This window comes from Populus nigra, chromosome 5 (genome assembly GCF_951802175.1).
Source record: "Populus nigra chromosome 5, ddPopNigr1.1, whole genome shotgun sequence".
NCBI lineage: Eukaryota > Viridiplantae > Streptophyta > Magnoliopsida > Malpighiales > Salicaceae > Populus > Populus nigra.
In genome coordinates, this window is record NC_084856.1 from 8,284,039 (window position 1) to 8,307,124 (window position 23,086).

A 23,086-nucleotide genomic window follows, 5' to 3' on the forward strand; every position below is an offset into this window, starting at 1 on the left:
AAAAAAAAGAGTTTATTCTTCTCTTATTATTTCAAATTCTGCATCAAACACTGTATTAAAAAAAATCATCTTGCATAGATTCTTGATTTTGCTAAACACATCAAAGAAAAATTATGTTCTCCATCTTTATCTTCTATATTTCTTGACTTTGGCCTAGAGTAAAAAAAAAAAAAAAGAAATCTTGTTCTTTCCAAATTGTGTGGATAAAAAAAAAGGAAGAATTAAAGAAAAAATTGCAAGAATTGATTGAACTACCAAGTTAGGTCATAATCAAATTAAAGCCATTGAATTTTAAGGTTGGCCGAAAGTTTTTTTGAATATTTTCTTGATTTTTTCCGAATAGGTACATACCAAATTTTGGTGTTGTCGAATTGAATTCTTGTTTTTCTTGGATTATCTTGTCTTATTTCATTAAAGTTTGGTTCATATAAATCTTTCTTGCATTATTTTAATTGTTTTCTTGAAAATTCTTGAAGTTGAATATTTAATAAAAACTCCATTGCTTTTAGGTCATGTCTTCTTTTTATCATTATATTTTTTATGAATTACATTTCTATTTATAAATTTATCCTCGCAAGTTTCGCATGTCAACCTACAATGATCTAGGTAGATCAAATATCTTTTCTTCTCAATATTAGATAAAAATATCATCTAATATACAACTAATTTTAAATTCATGGTTAAAATTATTTTTCTTTTCGAAGACACGTGAATAATACTTAGACCTTTTTTTTGCATTTGAAAATAAATTTTACTCCAACTTGTTGCGTAGTATCGGCCAATAGACTAGTCAAATTCTATTCTTTCGTGATCTCGCCCTCTTTGCATATAATTATAACTAGCTATGAACATGCATTGCACCGCGAGCATGATTTGTTTTCATGAAAATAATGATTAGGTGTCACAAATGCATTTCATAGAAGAAAGATAAATTAATGAGTCGAGTCATAGATCTGACTAAGTTAAATAAGTTGGTTTTATTTTAATTAAACAATAAAAAAAGGTAACAATAATAGATGGACTATGTTATCAAATTATCATAATAACCTGAAAAATAAATTCCTAAAAGGAACAACTATGTAGCTTAATTCACAACCCATTAAATATAAAATCATTTTTTTAATCTAAAAAATAACAAACTTGTAATTATGGTAATCAGTGCCGAGTCAACTTGAGTTATCTCGACAAACACATGATCCTGGTCATGACCAAGATAACACGATCAAAAAGAAAATTAAAAAACTCACAAAACCCTCTTGTTTTTTTAATCACAAAGCCCATATTGTTTTTATAAAAAAACATATCAACCCGCATTAACTTTTAAAACCCGCAACTTGTGTTATTAGATTGGAAGCACCCTATCTAAAAAAATCATAAAATAAAATTCTCAATTAATCAAATGTTAAATCATGAAATTGAAAAAATAATTTCAATTATACAAAAAGATTAAAAAAAAAATAGCAATTAAAAGAATGAGGATCAAAATTGAAACACAAAATAGATTTTAATTTTGATTGAAAGGTAAAATTGATAAGAAAAATCAATTTATTAAAAGGACCCAAAAATATCAACAGAATAAGGATGAAAATTGAAATAAAAAATACAACCAATTTTTGATTGAATGGTGAAACTCAAAAGAAAAACAAATTTAACAAAACATCATTAAAAAAAACAATTAGAGAATGAGGATCAAATTAGAAAAAAAAAACTATGTATCCCAAATTAGGGTTAAGGGGTGAAATTGAAAACAAATCATTTTTTTATATATAAAAAGACCAAGAACAACAATTAGAAATCAAAAAAATAAGGATCGAAGTGGAAATACTTATAAATCAGATAACAACTCTAAAATTATGCATGGCTACTGTGAATTTTAAAAGAAGAAGAGAGAAAAGTAGGGGGGAAAGAAAGCATCGTTAGTGACAAATAATGCCATCAACGACCACATTCCCATTGTAGATGTAAGAGGACAAAATTGCACTTCTAATGACATAGTGCAAGGAGAATTTTGGTTGCTAATAGGCACCGCACACGCCATTTAAAGAGCACGGACGCCTCTCATATTTTGGCATTTGCATAGCACGCACCAACAACTTTTTATTTTTATTTTTTATATTTATTAAAATACTAGTTTTCCCTAAGTTTATTTGATAATAACAAAAAAAATCATTGTGAAAAGCTAAAAAAGCTTCTTGACACCGATTTTAAATTTGTTGCTTTAAAGGGTATTTTAATCGTTTCATTGTGCTTTTTGTTTTTTTATATTTGGTTAAGTATCAAATTGTCACTTAGCTGACCTAATAATAACAGGAAAAAAAACGCATTATGAAAATACAAAAATACCCCTTAATGCTAATATTAATTTTTTTGCTTTCAATGATATTTTAATTGTTTCACTGTGCTTTTGAAATAGAAAAGACTTATTTATTCCTAATCAATTTAGTAATGACTGATGGGTCTTGTGAAAAGACTTCAATGCTCCCAATAGCTAGTTTTAAGGATTTTAGTGGGAAGGGAAAAAATATAAAAACATTGTTTCAGTGAACAATATTCTCACTTAGATGTTACACTATTTTTCAATCTTGTTTTAGCTTTTTTTAATAAGTCATGCAACAAGCTTTCAAGTTTTCTTAGTTTTTTTCCTTCTCATTCTTAAATTAAATGATGCATCAAAAAAATTTCCTTTATGCTTTACAAAATAAAAGGAAAAGGAAAATTTATAATCCCTCCCTCTTTTGAAGATAAATTTGAGTGGTGAGAGTAAGCAAAGAACATTTTCCATACCTTTTCATTTCATATTATTATTGGTAAAGGCTTTCTGCTTTGTAAAATAAAATGAAAAACTTAGGTTCCTTATCAAAGCCCACATTTATATTTCATTCCATTACTTGTCAAGAAATTCAAGGTGAGCTAGTCACCATAGTCCCCATCATATCTAAAAGAACAGATTTTAATTTCCCATCAATTTCCTACAAATAACAAAATTCAAGAATTTTGTTGAACCACCCTATACTTGAAAGCATTTTTGAATTATAAAATTAAAGGCTAAGAAAGTTAAAAAGAGAGTGATAAATATTATTGAAAAAGTTATGTGAATGTACGAGGTCCTCAATTAAGGCATATATAAGTATTATGATGGGAAATTCACGTATATCATTCTTACAACTTACAACAACCAAAGATGTTGTATTATTTATTATTATTATTATTACTACTATTATTATTATTGATGAAGTCGTGAAAACTTTAAAAATGAATGACATTTTCACAGGTTATGTTTTGTGTTGTGATCTATCTAGGCTTGGTGTTTCCTACACCACAAGTCCCCCTACTGGAATAATGAACTTTTTGGTGATTAAATTAGTAAATATAAAAGGAAAGAATAATGTATAGAAAGAGAAATAATATGAAGAGCAAGAGAAAAATGAGTGTGAATGGCTTTTGCTTGCCTAACCTAACCTGGATGTTTTACCTAATGACCATAGATATTGCTAGATCTTGATCACATCAACTTACCTTATGAAGTGTGGAGAGTGGTGTTGCAGTACCTTGGTGTGTGTGTGTGTGTGTGTGTGTGGAGAGAGAGTGGTATTGCATCATTGGTGGAGAGGTTGGAGCGCATCATTGGTAGTAATGCTTGTTGTGTCATTGCTGGTGAAGTTAGTAGTGCTAGATGTGGGCAAAGAATATCCATTGGTAAGAAATGTGATGCCTACCCTATATATGCACATGATCTGTCACTCCTGCACATATATTTTATGTGCAAAGTGTATCATGCCTCATATATGTGTGTGCTTGAATGTGCACAATGTACACGTGGTATGTGCACTCTAAATGTGCATATAGAATTTATATGTGCAATGTATATGCATGCATTAATGGGTGATATGTAAGTTGGGATATGTTCTTAGGTCATTATTAGATAGATAGAGGTAAGTTGGAATTAAGAGAGGGAGAGCCATTCGGTCCGGACTTGAATGACCAAGATCCCGACCATTTAGGTTTTGGCCTAAACGGCTAGAAATATATATATTTTTTATTGTATTATCAATTGCCCCCTAAGTCTTTGAACAATCATGTTTGAAATATTTAACTAGTACAAGTAGGAGGGAATGTAAATACTTATTGTTTTATACAACTGTTGTTACCTTTTTATGACATTGGTTAATGTGTTTGCATGAGAGTATTTCTCATATTTTTTATTAATGTTTCTACAAGAGAGATGAAAATTTAATCGGTTTTATGTATTCCTTTTATAGTATAGTATATTAGAAAATAGAGAATGCTTTGTGATCATGAAAGTGGAGTTAAAGAATTGTGCAATGAGGAGATGCTATATAATGACAATGAGATTTCAATGGAGATCTCACTATGGATATTTATGTTGGAGACATTATAAACACATTTAGAGACCCTGAGAATTATTTTGGAATATCTTGACATGGAGATTTTTCATTATAGACTTGAAAATATGTTTTAAGACATGGAAAATTCAATGTAGACATATAGATCTCACCATGGAGATTCTTGTTAAATACATTAAAGACGTAAAGAAACATTATTGTTTTTATTAAAATGTTTAAGATATTTTCTCAAGTAGAGATATAATTTATGGAGATTATGTGATCTCTAATAATTCATGTTGAGGATCTTTCTCTAATTATTTAAAGAGTTATGTTTCCTTCCTTAAGAATGATTAAATATGATCATTAACGATCAATCTTTTTTATCTTTTTTTAGAGTATCACATCCTTAGTATCATGATCATGGTTATGGTAAAAATGATAGAACTTGTAATGGTTCCATATGTTTGTCCCACCTTTTATAGAAGATGGGTATCATATGAAATCATTTTCCTTAATAAAAATTAATACCCCAACACATGTAGTGATCATGAGCTTAGAGAATGCTAGTCAGTCATGAAAAGGTCTCTTAATGCTTCTTTTGGATGCATGTAGGAAATTGATGGCATTGGGAAGATTATACTCTCTGGCAACAAGGGTGTCCCCATTTGGTCATGCTTGCTTTTTCTACTCAAATATAGTTCTTCATTACAAGTTTCATATTTAGAAAAATTATATTGGGAAAAATGTATAGTCATTCTCATAAAGAGAATAGTTTTATACTTCATTGATCAAGGTTGTAAATCCTCGGTATAAAATCGATAAATATGAGTTAAATAGAGTTATTATTAATTAAAAAAATATTATGTAAAACCCTACATAAACGTGAGATCAAAGGTAGTATGATTCCGACGAGTAATGAAAACTCGAGATGGGGAGAAATGAATAAATGTGGCAAGCAACAGAGATGATGACCTCCATAACTAAACCTAAAGGTTTTGTGGAAGTTGAAAAGAGATTTATAAATTTTGGGTTCAAAATTCATAACATCGGTGAAAACGATAATGATTTTCAATAGATAATAGAATAAGGAAGAAAAAAATTCAAAATAAATATATTTTTAAATAAAAAAAATGATGTCAAGGATATAGTGGAATGATTAATACTAACTATGGAAGGACTAAAGAGGAAAGTCAGATTTTTAGTGTTAAATCATATGCTATCTAGTTTTACGTTATTATATATAATTCTTAATTCAACCATTAAATCGGGTTAAAATTTAATGAGAAGTTATAATTAGAATTAGAATTAGAATTTTTTAGTGTTAAATCATATTATTTAGTTTTGGGATAAAATTTCATGTAAATTAGAATTATAAAGGCCCCACAAAGTTAGCAACAGTCAGGTAAAATACTGAAATCATTAATGGAGAGGCCATTAATTGAGGCCCAACCCAAGCTGCTAACATGTCTAGCTATCTGCCCCAAGCCCAAACAGTTAGATATATTTTTTTTTTTTGATTCCATCACCAAGATCTTGTAGTCTTGTACTAAAGCATGATAATATGCAGAATTACCGAACATTAATTCTTAAAACCTAACATATCGATAAGATACAGAAATCTGATTGACAGTTTAATTAATTGTTCTTGTTCAAGAAGGAAGGTGTCAGTGTTTTTCTTCCGCTTTTTTAATTTTATGTGCTCTCTTTTTTCCCACAAGTATATTTAATTATTGGAGAGTTCACCGGTTTGCTTAGCTACCGAGCAGCTTGAAACCCTTGTCTCCCAGCAAGCCATTTTTGGACAAAAGCACGAAGCAAAGAAGCAGAAGGGTAGATGTGAAAGGCAGTGCAATCAGATCTGTAGATGGAGATCACGTATACTTTAATACGTTCCGTGCAGGCATAAAAGACATGAAGAGAATTCAATTTGGTTTATATGTAGGGCATAGACAGGCCAATAAACATAGTAAAGAATAAGATATAACACGTAGTTTGACAGAGACATATTTGCCTCGCATATAGTTTGTATTTCTGGTAATTTATGATCTTTTTCGACTGAATTAAGTACAGTTTTACACGTAAGTGTGAACTATGAAGGCATTTGTTTGAAGTAGATAGCAGTCAAGGAACTGGAAACTAGTCACTTTTTAGCTTTGATGGTTGCAGCAAACTTGGACGTTGGTGAACCAAACGTATGCATTTACTTGTTTGTTTTTTTTTGTGTTTTAAAAATATTTTTTAATATTTTTAAATTATTTTAATGTATTAATATCAAAAATAATTTTTAAAAAATAAAAAGATATTATTTTAATTTATTTTTAAATAAAAACTTACTGAAACGATATTTTTAAATAGACTTAGATTTTTTTTCTTTTTAAAAAAAATTTCAAAAGAAAAAAAAGGACAGAGCATCAACCCTGTATGTATATTGTACAAGGGTATAAAAGATTATTGAGGCTTTGATTTATGATACATCATTCTCCAACAAAACAAGAGGAGGAAACGATATTACATGAACCAGAGCTTTGATTAATTTTCGCATGTTGACGAAGAAGTTAAGAGATTCTGTGATGGAGCTTAATTATAACTTAGATTTGGTTCCTGAAACCTGACTTGGTCAAAGGCTGAGGTAGGTCTGGTTTAAAGTCGCTGGTGTGTCATCAAACATACCATGCTTGCAGATTTCAAGAAATCAATGTCGAAAATTGAAGTCTTCTCTTCCTTGCCGAGGAGATTGCCTAGCTAGTGATAGATTTAGTTGTAAGGGGGGCGATTAAATATCTTCCCATAAAGAAATCCACGAAAATTCGTGTTATAAATGGTTTCACCAACAACGACCGTTGGTCCCTTTTTTTAAAATAATTAAAAATGCTGTTAATACTCCTATTGGACACGAAAGAATTAATTTAATGTTTTTATATTTATGCGCAAGTATATGCTAATTAATGTAGAGTGTGAACATAAAAAAGAGAATTCGGAAATAGTGATTAATTGGGGGGCGGTGGATTGAATTTTTGCTACTTTTTTTTCATGTAATTAAAATACGTAGTTTGGCTAGGGAAAGAACCGAACTACTTGTCACCTTCTCTTTTATGCTCTTTTTATCTTCTCCCGTATTTCCCCTCCAAACATTAATTTCAGTATTCACATCATTTTCTTGCTTTCACATTTACAACCCTCTCTCTCTCTCTCTCTCTCTCTCTCTCTCTCTCTCTCTCTCTCATTCACTTTGAGTTTGACCCGTTGCCCGCCACCGGCAACTCTTTCTCTACTCCAATGGAGACCCCACCCTGCACTCTCTAGAGGATCTTCTTAGTGGAAACATTTATTTCTTGCCAAGTCTCATGCTCTTTTAGAGCAAAAAAGCTTAAATAACCTCCTTCTTCCCTTCATTTTCTCTTTTCCTTCTCCAAAAACCCTAATCCGTAGACATGCCCTGAAGCAGGAGAAGCAAAACTAGCTAGATAGCTTCACGTATTCCCCCTTTTAGCCTTTACTCTTCACCCTTCTTTTCCTGTTTCTTTCTCTGCTCCTTTTCTCTCTAGCCATCGTATTAATTTGAGAATATCTGTGTGCATTTTTTTCTTTTCCCATAAACTTTTGCTGTTAGTGAAAGAAAAGGGAGAGATTGCCTCCATTTCAGAGGCTTTAAAAGATATGGGAAACTCTCTCAAAAGCTGATATGTAAGTTTCTTATGTTCAATCCTCACTAGTCTTCATTTACTTGATGGGCTCTTTTGCAGAATCCCCTTAAGTACTTTTATAGATTATCTTTTCTCCTCTGCAACTTGGCGACTACCACTATCTTCTTTCCTTTCTTTTGTTTCAGCTTTTAATTTGTAAGTTATGGATTCCGGTAACAGTGGCAGTATGCAATCCTCTAGTGGTGGTGATGAAGAGTATGACTCAAGACCAGAGTCACTCCCAGCTTTCTTGAATGCTTCTAGCCAAAACTTTGATCCTTCTCTTTTTTCACACCACCAACCAGCCACTATTTTTGATCCTTCACCAGCTCTCTTCCATGCTTTCTCTCAATCTCAATCAATCACAAATCCCAATTCTTCTATGCTAAATCTGGACATGGTTCATTCACGAGGCCTGAGATCTGACCACAGTTGCACTCGGCTTGGTATCAACTTACCAGACTCATTATCATCAAGCCAATCGGCACCTCTGGGTGCTCAAGGATCAAATCAAGCTCTACCTTCATCCATGCAATTGCGATCGGTTCATGATAATGGAGTGCGCTCTTCTTCACCGTCAGATCAAACACATGGGGTAGCCAGAAACCCCAAGAAAAGAACAAGGGCATCAAGAAGGGCACCCACTACAGTTCTCACGACAGACACGTCCAATTTCAGACAAATGGTGCAAGAATTCACAGGGATCCCAGCACCACCCTTTACAGGCTCATCGTTTACTCGTAGGCTCGATCTTTTTGGTCCTGGATCGGGATTGAGGTCTGGTCATTTGGAACCAATAGGGTCACTTTACCCTCTACGTCCCTCAGCTCAAAAGGTTCATCATCAGCAAACCCCACTTTTATCTTCTTCTTCTCCTTCATTTTTTAACAATGATATTGTGGATGGCACTAATATTGCTAGTACCAGTACTACTGCTAACAATAACAATACTATTACCACAGCCACAACTAGTACTTTCAATCCCAGTTCTGTTAACTACCAACTGTCTGCTCATTTAGGCCTACACAAACAACCTCAAAATCTGCTAAACATGCAAAATCAAATGCTTTCAATCCATCCACTTCTACAGCCTCCTGCTCCTCCTTTTCAACCTTTAGCTAATGTGCCTGGTTTAGGTGCAAAGTCTCAAGCAAGTTTTCCTTTACCTTCCTTTGAGGAATTGGGTATGGGCCATGGAGATGGACATGTTAATGCACATCTTGGTGGGCTAACAAGTCATGTAACAACAGAAGGGATGAGATTATCGAGTGATGGGGGTCAAGATCATAACTTGAGGTCTTTGGACGGGAATTATGGCAATATGAAACGTGTTAATAGCTGCAAGTTGAATTACTCATCAGCTTCTTCATCAGGTTTTCACCATGACAAGGTTTTAGAGAACGTTTCTTCAAGAGGTGCTGAAGGTACAGTTGATTCATGGATTTGTCCTTCAGAGTTCAGAGTAGGGGATCATTAATCAGGTTCGGCGATTAATGGGGCACGAGTAGGTGATAGATGAAGAAGATTTTGCTGCAGGCTACTGATTGTCATGTGTTAATGGTGGTCGTGGTTGTGATGATTTTGGTAAGGAGGGTATAATTGCGTTATTGACCACAGTCCCCGCTACTTCGGCTGGATGGCAGCATCCTTTTTTTTTCTCTCCTTTTTCAAGAAATAATCAAGAATTTTAGGAGTATTAGATTATGAGATGTCACACTTTAAATTATATACATGTGTGTGTGTGTGTGTGTGTGTGTTTTCTTTATATTTGGCATTATACATCATTACTATGCATGATTCAGTTTTCCATTTCTGCTACTTTTCTTCTTGCTAGCTAGTTTGAATTAATCCAGTTCCGGTTGAATCTTCATCTAGCTAGTACTCTACTGGTGTACTATAATGTAGTCCCATAACACAGTACGCAATTGTCTTCCTCGTACATTATCCACCGGAAGAAAATAAATACGTCGATGGTGCCGCGTCAATGAAGATGATCTTGTCTGCTGGGAAAGATTTGCAGCTCATTCCATTAATCCTGCTCTTCTTGAACACCAGGTAGCATACATCCTGCAATGCCACAGTATCATTGAGTTGCAGTACAAAGGAACAATTTTTTTGTGGCGTGCCAACAAGCCTATCATCTATCATGACTTGTTATCTCCTTCGTAATCCTTCAAACAACTCCATTCTTGTACATATAATGCCCTTTTAATTGTTTTTTTTTCCTTCCAATTCACTGTTAATTGTGATATATGAATCCCACATGGTTCAATTCATCATCTTCATGGTATACATGTCTCATGATCTTCTAGGATAATAATTCATTTTACTATAGATTATCGTACTATAGGGGTTATATAATACAATATAGAGTGATTGGTGGCAAAGATCAGGGGAATCCTTACCTGCCGCAATCATAAACTAGAAGTTAAAAAATCATCCCCATTACATCCATGACATTAAGATTCTTAAGTTCTAATTTATTTTTGCTCATTAATGGATGCCCATAAAGAAAGAAAGAGATCAAACTAGTTTAGCTCGTTAGTTGGCTAGCTTCCTTGGGTTTGGAGACGTGTTAGAGTCGGAGTTCTTGTAGAGATATTTTTTTTCCTTTGTTTTTGTTTCTTTTGGATTTAAAATTCGGGAACAAGCCACTTCAAACAAGTGCACACACAAGGCGTTTCTTGCTCGCCTACCTGAGACCATTCATTATATATCAGTCTGTAATGAAGACAACCTCGTTGTTTGTTTTTTTCTTTTTCTTTATTGATGCCGTAGCCCAACCACCCTGCAAATTAATACAACCATCGAGCATGAGCACATACAAGATACAGCTTCATAAGTTTTGTGACAATGTAGGAAATCCAGACAACACGCATATTATATGGGGTAGTCATTATTAAAATATGGTGGGCTCGTGATCCACACGTTCCATTGATTTCTTAATTATTATTTTTTTATAAGAAACGAACAAAAGAAGAAAGATTGTGGAGTGTCATGTGGGGGTGTGGTGGATATGAGATGATGCCTGAGTATAAATCCCCATATAACTCTGCAGCTACAACTTTTACGAGGCCACTGGATTTTACTTGTTCAAGCAGATCGTGGTATAACTGATGAGAGTCTACGGTAATTTAACAAGTAGAAGCAATTTGTGGTATAATTGATGACAAAATAATATAAGATGGGGATCCTACCATCGAAGTCAATGATAATTCCAGTCAGTCTCTGCTTTTGTTGATTGGTTGTTCTAGATTTCCTTGCATCGGAGATATTTATCGTGGGAAGTTATAGCTGAATAATTAACAAAGGTATGATCATACAATAACAAGGGCATAAACCGAAGAAGGAGAAGAGAGAGATTTTGATAACTAAAAAAAAAAAAATCTGTAGTGAATCATTTTGATAGCTAAAGGAAATGATTAGCCATGAGAATTAGGGATAATGGTAGGAAAAGATGAGGAAAATTATTAGCCCAATGCAGACACATAATAATGATAGAATTTTGGGGAAACAAATTGGAAGAGAGATTATTACATGATTAGGTATTATATAAATAAGCAATTTGCAAGATAGAGGAGAGGGAAGGAGAGTGGTGACATGTGACATCTTCTCTTTTTGAATCATGGTGGCCCATGCCAGGGAATAATCTGGTTTTTAGCAATGATGGGTGTTTCTCTCTATCCATCTACCCCCCTCCCCCCTCTCCTGTCCCTCAGGGTCATGTGAGAGAGAGACTGCATGCTCTCTAAGCTTTGAACTGAAAAGGATAGTGCGAGTGCAGGCTCTCTCTCTCTCTCTCTCTCTCTCTCTCTCTGAGAGTTTTGCCAAAAAGTTTGAATCCTTTTTCCTTCTACCGACCATGTTGCTCTTAATACGATTACATAAATGTTATGTTCGCATGTATTAATTTGTAGTGTATTAAAATCTCATCTCGAGCTAGGCCTTGATATTACAACACACGCTAATTATCAGCAAGGTCACAGTTGTACAAGGTGATTGAAAGTGTTTATTTTTTAAAATGTTTTTTATTTTAAAATGTATTAAAATAATATTTTTATTTTTAAAAAATTATTTTTGATATTAGTATATTAAAATAATCTGAAAACATTAAAAATATATTAATTTAAAATAAAAAAAATACTTTTAAAAAAAAACACTTTCGAAACACAATGTTACACCCTACCCGGCCTTGTTCGCAAATGGAGGAAGCAGTCACTTTTTTCCAATATATTAACCCAGACTAATGTTAATATTAAGCATAAGATAATCTCAAAGGATAAAAGCTATTTAGAAATGCTAAATTTATTCATTGTATTTAATTAATACAACTCCAATTAAAACATTTCTTTTACGTAAAATATATTAAACAAATTTTTGATGTAGGAATTTTATTTTGACTTTTCAATATAATATTTTTCTTGGAGCTGTAAAAATAAGAGATTAAAAAGCTAAAAAAAATTGTGTTTTTCCTTTTGCCTTTCCATATGGGTCTTTTTTTTTTTCCCTGGAGATACCTTATTAGAAGAAAGATTTATCATTCTGTATGATAAGTTTAAACGGTGTTGAACACTATATTTCTATATATTTTTAGATATTTTTATTGATTTGAAAAAATATTAAATTTATATTTTTTTAATATGATACGTTAATGCCAATAATAAAAAAAAATCTAAAAGAATTGATTTTATTCATTTTCAAATGAAAAGCTAATTTAAAAGGCATTATGGACACTAATTCTAAGAACACACTTAATTACTCTCATTTATCAAAACAACATGATGAAATATAAATACTTTATTAATTAATTATCATTTTCAATGATCATGCTGCAGGTGGCATCTTTTTCACTGAATTTTGTTCGGTTGCTTTCATTGCGTCCTAATTTAATTTATTTATTATTCGGTGAAAAATAGGGTACGTAAGCGATGATGAAAGGGGATTGCAATCTGACGCCAGGTCGAAGAACTTTGAGGACAAGCTAGTTCAAGCAACAAGAACTCGTGACTGGACTGGTACTGCTGCAATGTTGGACCGTCGCCTCGGTTTCAAAATTAATAATAGATTCCTTTGACAATTATTTGGATTGGAGATTGGCCTCGCTAGCTTCACAACGCTGCCAAAGATTTGCCCCTTTAATTAATTTACGACTATGGTATACAGACATACATACATACATGTGTACGTGTGTGTGTGCGCGTGTGTGTAAGAGTTTGGAACCGTAAACGACATGTCAATATGATAATTCCACATATTATCGAAGCAGAAGAATGGTCAGAATGGATTTATGTACAATACAAGGAGATTTGCTAATTTAGGTCTGCCATCCTAGTCATGTCTCCATCCTAAACGCCATTGCGTATCCCACTAGAGAAAAATCCGAACGCAAGAAGTTACATACATTAGCATATTCCCGCATTATTATTAATAAATCAAATAATAAATTTTCACTATTATTATTATATCAATTACTATTTTTCTTCTTCTTATTATTATTATTATTAATATTATCATTATCATTATTATTATTTATCATTGCTATTATTTTTTTTATATTATTGTTATAATTATTATCACTGTCACTACTACTACTACTACACTACTACTACTACTATCATCATCATTATTATTGTTATAACCACACTAATAATTATTATTATTATTATTATTATCACAATCACAATTATTATTAACTATTGTTATATTGTATCATTATTACTATTGAAAAAAATCATAAATTTGATTTGAATGGTAAAATTAAAAATTATTATTATTATTATTATTATTATTATTATCACAACACAATTACTATTAACTATTAATATATTACTACTATTACTATCACCACTACTATTATTATAATTATTAATAAATTTGAAAAAAAATATTATTACTAATGAAAAAAACCATAAATTTGATTTCAAGGGTAAAATTAAAAACTATAAGAACTTTGAAAAAAGAGCCAAAAAATAAAAAAAACAAAAGTAGAAGGATCAAATTAAAAAACATAATATACATAATTAGAATTGAAGGGCTAAATTGTAAACAAATAAACAAAAACAAAAGAGAAAAGGACCAAAAACAAAAATCAAAACAAAGAAGATGGATTCTGAAACATCAACAAAAAATAGGGATGGATTTAGGAGGACTGAAACTATAAAGGAATAAGAGGACTCAAATGAAAAATAAAACATATAAGAAATTGTAATTGAAGGATAAAATGAAAAAAACAAAAATTCTATAAAAGTAATAAGGAAAAAATAAGAAATTCAAAGAATGAAGACTGAAATTGAAAAACAATAAACAAAGAGGATAATTATGCACTTTAGTTATCAGGAGAAAAAAAAGAAAGCAAAAACAAAAAAAAAATCAATCATTGGCAGCAATCCAATTATTATAAGCCTACATGCGTCACACCATGTGAAAAAAAAAAAAAAAGCACTACTGCGCATCCAAGGAAATAGCAGATTGCTAGATTTAGCCACCGAGCGACGTCACTCCCATCACTTGAAAGGTGCGGTTGCCGCCCACTCGTTGGTGCATATAGAACAATATTTTGAAAAATGCATGAGTTTTTTGAAAAATAAATATTTTTTAAAATTATTTTTATATCTTTATTTTTAGTTTAGTAATTTTATATTTATTATTTTTATATTTTTATTCAGTATTATTAGGCTTCACTAGTTTTTTCTATTTGAAGAGAATTTTTGTATTATTTTTCTATTCAATATTATTAGGTTCTCTAGTTTTTTTAATATATAAAGGGTTGTTATAACCTTTTGTATGTGAGATTTGATGGATAAAAATTAAATATTTTGAATGTTTCTTCATAGTTGTAGGTCTTTAAAGGTTTTGATTTATAACAAACACATTTATCCTTTATTTCTCAAGGAATATACAAAATAAACTATAGACGAAAAACAAGATAATTTGAAAATATTTCGGTAAAAAGATAAACTCATTTTTCTTATTAAAAGCTTGCTATGAGAGGTTAATAAAGATATTATAGTTTTCATAACAAACATGTAAGATAAGTTAAAAACAACAAAAAAGTAAATAAAACTATAAATAAAAAGTACTAAAATTCAGTAAGTAATTAAAGTGTTAAAGAAAGCCATAGCAAATAACTTAAGAGAATAAATTTGTACTAGTGCGCGAGAAACAAAAAAAATACAATAAAATAGCTCTTTTATATAAATAGATTGCATGTTTAAGGTACAAGGCATTTACTTATTGTGAGCTTTTAACATAAACCAACCTAAAATAATAATCCAATGAACCCAAATTTAAATAAAGACCCTAATATATCTAAAAGGCCTAATAAAAACTATAATATAAATAAAACAATAGCCTAGTTAAATTAAATAAGACTAAAATTATTTTTTTAATTTGTTGGTAAAATCAAATCCTAAATTCAGAATTAGAAGGCGAAAGATATATCGATAGAAATACATGGATGTCTATTTTCTAATAAAACTAGACTCGCATTTAAATTCCTTGTATAGCTCCAGTCATTACCAAAACAGTAGAGACAGGTGAAAAGTAGCATATTTGAATCTTTTTATTCCAATCTTTTTGTCATGTCTGAATGCCCATCTGCAAGCCCTTCTTGAACATGAATTAAATTCATCAAGGCTTATACTTCATTATTTAATATTTTCTTGAAGTCCATCTTAGCTCATGTGTCTTGAAGAAGTCCATTAAAGGCCTCTTTGAAACAATGAACCCTAAGTCTTGTTACTGGACCAACTGGAACCTTTGACGGATCTCTTGGTGTTGTTTGGATCGCATCATTCCTTCTTTCCTCGAAAGAATTCATTCTTAAATCATCACCTACATCAAATAAAGATAGATCATTAACATTGAATATAACACTAACATCATACTTACCTGGTAGATTCATTTTATAAACATTGTAATTAATCCTCTCTATGTCTGAAAAGGACCATCTCCTCGAAACATCATTTTTTATATCTTTTGTTCAGCAAACCTTTTCTTCCTCATATACATCTAAACTGAATTTCTTGGTTCAAACCTTACTAATTTGTGTCCTCTATTAGCCTTTAATGCATATTGCTCATTCTTTTTCTCTATCTACTATCTTATCTTTTCATGTAAGTCTTTCATCACTTATGCTTTTTTATTACCATCAAGACTAAACCTTTCATCAACATGTAAAGGAATCAAATCTAATGGTGTTAAAGGATTAAAACCATAAACAATCTTAAATTGTGAATAATCAATAATATAATACACACTATGATTATATGTCAATTCAATAATTGACAAATAATTTTCTCAAATTTTAAGATTCTTATGAATGATAGCTCTTAATAATTGAGTTAAAGTCATGTTTACTACTTCAGCTTGACCATTTGTTTGTGGATGACAAGTAGTAAAAAATAAAAGTTTGGTTCCTAACTTACCCCATAAAACCTTCTAAAAGTAGCTCAAAAACTTAACATCTCGATCAGACACAATGCTCCTTAGAACACCATATAACCTAACTACCTCCCTAAAGAATAGATCTGTTATTTTCATCATTAGTTTTATGACAAGATATGAAATGTTCTATCTTAGAAAATCTATATGCAATAACAAATATGGAGTCTCTTCTTTTTTCTTGACCTAGGTAAACCTAAAATAAAGTCCATGGAAATATCAATTCAAGGTTCATTAGGAACATGTAAAAGTGTATATAACTCATAAGGCATCACTTTAAACTTTGTTTGTTTAAATGTTATGAACCTATCACAAATTCTTTACACATCTCTTTTCATGTTAGGCCAATAAAAATATTCATGAAAGACTTTTAAGGTCTTAGTAATCCTAAAATATCTCATTAATCCATCATCATGAGCTTTTCCATAGAAACAATTCACACATTGAACAATTAGGCGTATATAATCTTTTATCTTTAAATAAAAATCCATCATGCTTAAAGAATCCATTAGTTGTTGCAAGTTCATATTGGAAATAAATTTCACTGAATCAGTATCATCAGGATATAATTCTTTCACATACTCAAATCCTAAAAGTCTAGTATCTAAAGTATAAAAAAGAACATACTTTCACGATAATGCATTTGCAACTATATTTTCCATACCTTACTTATGTTTCATTATTTATGGAAATATCTCAACAAATTTCACTCACTTGGCATGTCTATGATTCAACTTACCTTGACTTTTTAAATGTCTTAAAGATTGGTGATTGGTATGAATCACAAACTCTTTAGGCCAACGGTAATGTTGTCAAGTCTCTAAAGTCCTCACTAATACATACAACTCTTTATCATATGTTGGATTGTTTAGAATTGTGATTCATATTGATCACCAATCTTTGGGTAGTTTAGAGTTGCACTATTAAGCTTTTCACTAAAATAGGCTAAGGGCCTTTTATTCTGGATTAAAATAGCTTCAATATCTATACCTGAAGCATCACATTTAATCTCAGAAGTTTTTGTAAAGATAGGCAAAGCAAGTAATAAGGCTAAAATAAGCTTATTTTTTAACAAATTAAAAGCTTTTTCTTGTTCAATTTTCTATTTAAAACCTATTATCTTCTTTACAATTTCAGTTAATAGAGCAGCTATTATACTAAAATCTTTCACAAATCTTCTATATATTCCAACCAATCCATAAAAACTTATTACCTCACTTACTATCTTAGATATATGCTATTATTTTATAGCCTTAATCTTGGCGTCATTTATCTCAATACCTTTTGCACTAACGATATATCCAAGAAAAAACAATTCTTTTAATGCAAAAATCACACTTCTTTAGATCAACATACAAACTTTCTCTTATAAGCACATCAAGTATTTGTCTTCAATGATCTATATGCTCATCAAATCATTTACCGTAAATCAATATATCATTAAAATAAACAACTATCAACCTATCAATGAATGCACATAATATATGATTCGTCAATCTTATAAAAAATACTAGGCGCATTAGCAAGTTCAAAATGCATGACTAACCACTCATACAAATCATCTTTAGTTTCAAAAGCAATTTTTCATTCATCATCTTATTTCATTCTAATCTGACAACATCCACTTTCAAGATCAATTTCAAAAAACAAACAAGATCCATGCAATTCATCAAGCATATTATCTAATCTAGGGATAAGATGCGCGTGCGCGCGCGCGCACACAAACTTTATTGTTATGTTATTGATTGCTCTACAATCAACACACATTCTCTAAATACTTTTTTTTAGGTACTAAAAGTATAGGGACACACATGGACTCATACTCTCTTGAATGTAACCCTTCGACATTAACTTCTATACATGTCTCTGAAGCTTATTTGTTTCCTCTAGATTACTTCTATAGGCTAGTCTATTAGAAATAGTCAAACCTTGTACTAGATCAATCTGATGTTTTATTCTTTTTATATGTGGTAATCTACTAAGAATTTTATGGGAAAATACATCTTAAAATTCCTATAACAAAGAAACACAAACACTAAGAACACATGAATCAAGTTCGTTAGTGTTAAAGTATACCTCCTTATACAAGAGTAAAATCATAGGAATATCAAAAAAATAAAAATGAGTAGGATCATTTTGTTTTACATGAAAATCAAGGTGTTTCCCTACTTTTCCTACATACTCTTCTTTTCTCACATTTTTTCTTCTCTCTACTCAGTTTCTCTCCATATTTGGCCTTTCTTTTATTTTTTTTATTTTGGCAGAAGCCTTCAAACTTGTTTCCAATATCCAAAAATTTACTCTTTAGTGTTTCACACTCATGGCTCACTTTATTTTCACTTAGCCTCACATCCTCACCATTATTTTGTAACAAGGCTTGTTCGACTTCTTTTGTTTTCTTCAACTTCAACTAATCTTCATCCACTTGTTTAGGTGATAATAGTGTAAGCGTGTATGTTTTTCCATCCTTTTCCAGTGTATATCTATTTTTAAAACCATCATGTTTGGCTTTCCTATCAAATTGTCAAGGCCTCCCAAACAATAGGTGTGTAGCAAGCATAAAAACATCATCCTTATATCTCCCCTACTAAGAATGAGATTAAATCCTATTTAATCACCCTAACTTCTCCATAATCATTCAACCATTGGAGCTTACAGGGTGTACTATGCTTAGTAGTAGTCAATTTCAACTTTCTAACCAAAGTTGTGCTAGCAATATTAATAAAACTACTATTATTAATAATCATAATACATACCTTACTTTTTTATGAAAGATATTCTTCCTTTATTGCTCAACATCTCATTCAGTAACATAAACATTCAAAGATCTCTTTATAACCAAGGATTCACTATTAATAGCATCTTCAACATCACTAGTATCTTCAAATGCTATGTTTTCACATTCATATTCATCACTAGTTGAGTATACTTTTCCATACACTTAATCTCTTATTTATGCTTCTACTAAATATTATTTCTTCATTTTTCCTCTATTGCTGCAACCTGCTTTTTAACATATTAGGGTTCGGTAATTTGAGGTATTGTTATTGGCATTATTTGTGCATTACCCTCTCTCTTGAAATTCAACTTCCAACTCTGAGAGGATCCCAAATAATTATCTAGTCTTGCACTACTCTTTCTTTTCAATTGTTTTTCCATCTTTATAGTCATATGCACCATATCTTCAAATGTTAAATAACGTTGCAATTCAACCACACTAGCAATATCTCTATTTAAACCATTTTTAAATCTAGTCATTGTGGCTTACCTATCTTCAGAAACATTAGCTCTAATTGTAGTTATTTCCATCTCCTTAAAATATTCTTCAACACTCTTAGAACCCTAAGATAAAGATTGCAATCTATTATATACTTCCTTATACTAATGATTAAAGACAAACCTCTTTCTTATGATTGCTTTTATCTATTCTCAGGTGTCAATAGGTCTTTTTCCAGTACACCTTGTACCTGTAACAAATTTGTCCCACCAAATAATAGCATAATTAGTTAATTCAGCTACAACTAGTTTTACATTCTTTTTCTTTAAATATCAATGGTAATCAAATACAAATTCCACATTCTTTTTCTAATCCAAATAAGCATTTGGATCATTCTTTCCCTGAAATGCTAGAATTTTATATGTTACCCAAATTACAATCTAAACCATTATGATCATCAAAATTCCTCTCTTGGCTGAAATCTACCACCAAACTCTTTCATTGGTCGTCTCTTATATAAGGGATTTTGATATGTACGAGACTTCTTTCCATGATTAACTACATCATCATCCTCATCATTATCTGAGTTTTCAGCTACACTTTTATTTGGATGAGAAAGTGCTTGTCTAGTAAACCTTTTAATCTCATTTCCCTTAAGACTAAGAACATCATGTCTATTCATCATTTTAGTACTCAATTTATTCATCTTTCCTATCGAAGCCTTCATCATTATCTCTAACCTATTTTCTACAAGATCCTTCATCTTTGATTGTGTCTACACTCAATTTAATGCCACTACACTCGTGTTTCAAGCAAATTATCAAACAATTAATCAAGCAACATAATTATTTTATAATAATAAAGACTCAAGAATCAAGAATATACGAAATTAATCAAAATAAAACTTAAGGATAAATTTACAAATAACAATGTAAATTCATGCAAAATATAATGATGAAAAGAAGACATGAAATAAAAGCCATGGAGTTTATAAAGATTAAAAGAAAACTAACTAATTCAAGTTCTAGAATTAAAAAAAACAATTAAAATAAAGCATGAAAGATCTATACCAACCAAATTTTAATGAAACAAGCCAAGATAATCCAAGAAAAACAAGAATTCAATTCTACAATAACAAGATTTGGTATGTATCTATTAAAAAAATCAAGAAAATATTTAAGAAACTCTCAGTCAACCTTAAGATTCATAGGCTTGTAATATTCAAGAAACTTTTGGCCAACCCTAAAATTCAAGGGCTTGTATTTGGTTATGCCCTAACTTGTCAATTCAATCAATTCTTGTAGTTTTCCCTCTTTTTTATCCACACAATTTATCAAGAAGATTTTTTTTTTTTTGCTCTAGGCTAAAATCAAGAGAGATAGAAGATGAAGATCAAGAACGTAAATTTTCTTTCATGTGTTCAAAAAAATCAAGAATCTAAGCAAGATGATTTTTTAATATAGAGTTTGACGCAAACTTTGAAATAATAAAAAAATAATAAACTCTTTTTTATAATAACAAAAGAAACAAAACTCGAGCCAAAACTAGAAAGAAAGAAAATCAAGAAACGACACAAACTAAAAATTAAAGGGATATAACTTAATAACAGTACAAGTTCTGATACCAACTGATGTGTACACCTAAAATTTTTAAGGGATATTAAAACTTCTTGTATAGCTCTATTTATGACCAAAACATAAGAAAAAGATTAAAAAAAATAGATTTGAAGCTTCTTATTCCAATCTTTTTGTAATGTTTGAATGTCCACCTATAAGCCTTTCTTAAACATTAAATAAATTAATTAAAGCTTATACTTCATTATTAAATGTATTCTTAAACTCCACCTTAGCCATGTGTCTTGAAGAAGTCCATTGAAAGCCTTTTTAATTCTCTTAGCCCTAAGTCTTGTCACTGGACCAACTAGAATCTCTAATGGATATCTTGATGTTGCTTGGATCGCATCATTAGTAGCCTTGAGAAACATTACATCTAATGGGGTTTTTCCTAAAACCTTGTTAATGATGTATTTTATGAGAATCTTGAACAAAATTCAATTCATCTCCCTTTTTATAGATTTTCTAACTCATTTCATAATTGACAATCCTAAAGTTTTAGGGTATGGGAAGGTTATAGAATTCCCATCATAAAGGCACCTTTAACTTTTCTAAATCTTCATCAGCTAACTCATTGAGTGAGAATATTCAGAAATGCCCTCTTAGTTACATAAGAGCAACTTAGGGTCTTACCTTTTCCCCAATAAAAAGCATCATCACTTATGCATGGTGCAAAGATTCTTATGGATTATAGGAATGTGGTGAACATCATGTCTTGAAAAGTGATGAAATAGAATGGAATTGATTCTTCTAGTACAATACTAGTTTGAGCTCCGTTGATTGGGATTGAAGAGAAAGATGTGCTAATAGAGGGCATTTTAAAACTACTAGTCATTATTGACACCTATCCTAAATATCACACTTTTCAGCATATATTCATGGTGATAAAGATGGATTTGGCCTACAACATCATCTTTGGAAAATTATTTCTCCATGAAATCAATGCATGAGATTCTTTATCAAAATAGGGATTGCCACAATAAGGGAAAATCATATAGCCTCTGGTTTAAAGTGTAGAAGGCCTTAATGGTGGATTAGGGTAGGTCCATAAAGGATAGAAGCATTGAAAAAGCTATAAGAAATCAACCATTGTTAATATGATATGAATGCCAACACTAATATAAATTCCATTTTAGATTTTGAACAAGAAACACTATCATAATTCTTAGAAATGTTGATGGAATATTTCATCGATATTTATACTCTCATTCTGTCAGTAATAAATTTATCGACAGGCTCACGGACAGAAATGCTCCATTAGTAAACCTCTTGTCGGTAATTTTTTATTTTTCGATGAGTCCATCAGTAATAAAATTACGGATGGATTTACTGACAGGAAAAACGTGCCAAAAAAATTATCCTCTTTATTCTGTCAGTATTTCCCTTGGGAATGTTGCTATATAATCGACATAAATACTGTATGCAATTCTGTTGGTGATAAAACAAAGGTACAGTGGCATTTACAATAATTCTTTTTCAACTCTCTAGAATATACCGACGTCGGACTTAATTTGTCGATAATATCGTCGGTAATTATTTAAAAATATTTCAAAAAAATCTATTTAACAAAAGTAGAAAATAATTAAATTAATATAAATCAACACTCGATAATACTCAAGAACTGAGTTGCTTGGGGGGGGGGTGGAAGAGAAAATCAACTTAAACAAATTTGCAAAAAATAAACAACAAAAAAAAATAAATAAATCAACTAAAAACAATTTCCACCTACCTAGAAAACCTATTTCAAAACCCATAATCTAGCAACAAATAAAATAATTTAATTGA

General features: G+C 31.0%; 1 protein-coding gene across 1 annotated transcript; it reads left to right on the plus strand.

Annotated features, from left to right (window-relative positions):
* The first annotated feature begins 7,643 nt into the window (after positions 1 to 7,643).
* LOC133693875 (uncharacterized) lies at positions 7,644 to 9,838 on the plus strand. Its single transcript, XM_062115229.1, has 2 exons — positions 7,644 to 8,030; positions 8,176 to 9,838. Exon 2 carries the CDS (start codon positions 8,193 to 8,195, stop codon positions 9,504 to 9,506), a length of 1,314 nt encoding a protein of 437 aa, XP_061971213.1. The 5' UTR covers positions 7,644 to 8,030; positions 8,176 to 8,192; the 3' UTR covers positions 9,507 to 9,838.
* The last annotated feature ends 13,248 nt before the right edge of the window (positions 9,839 to 23,086 follow it).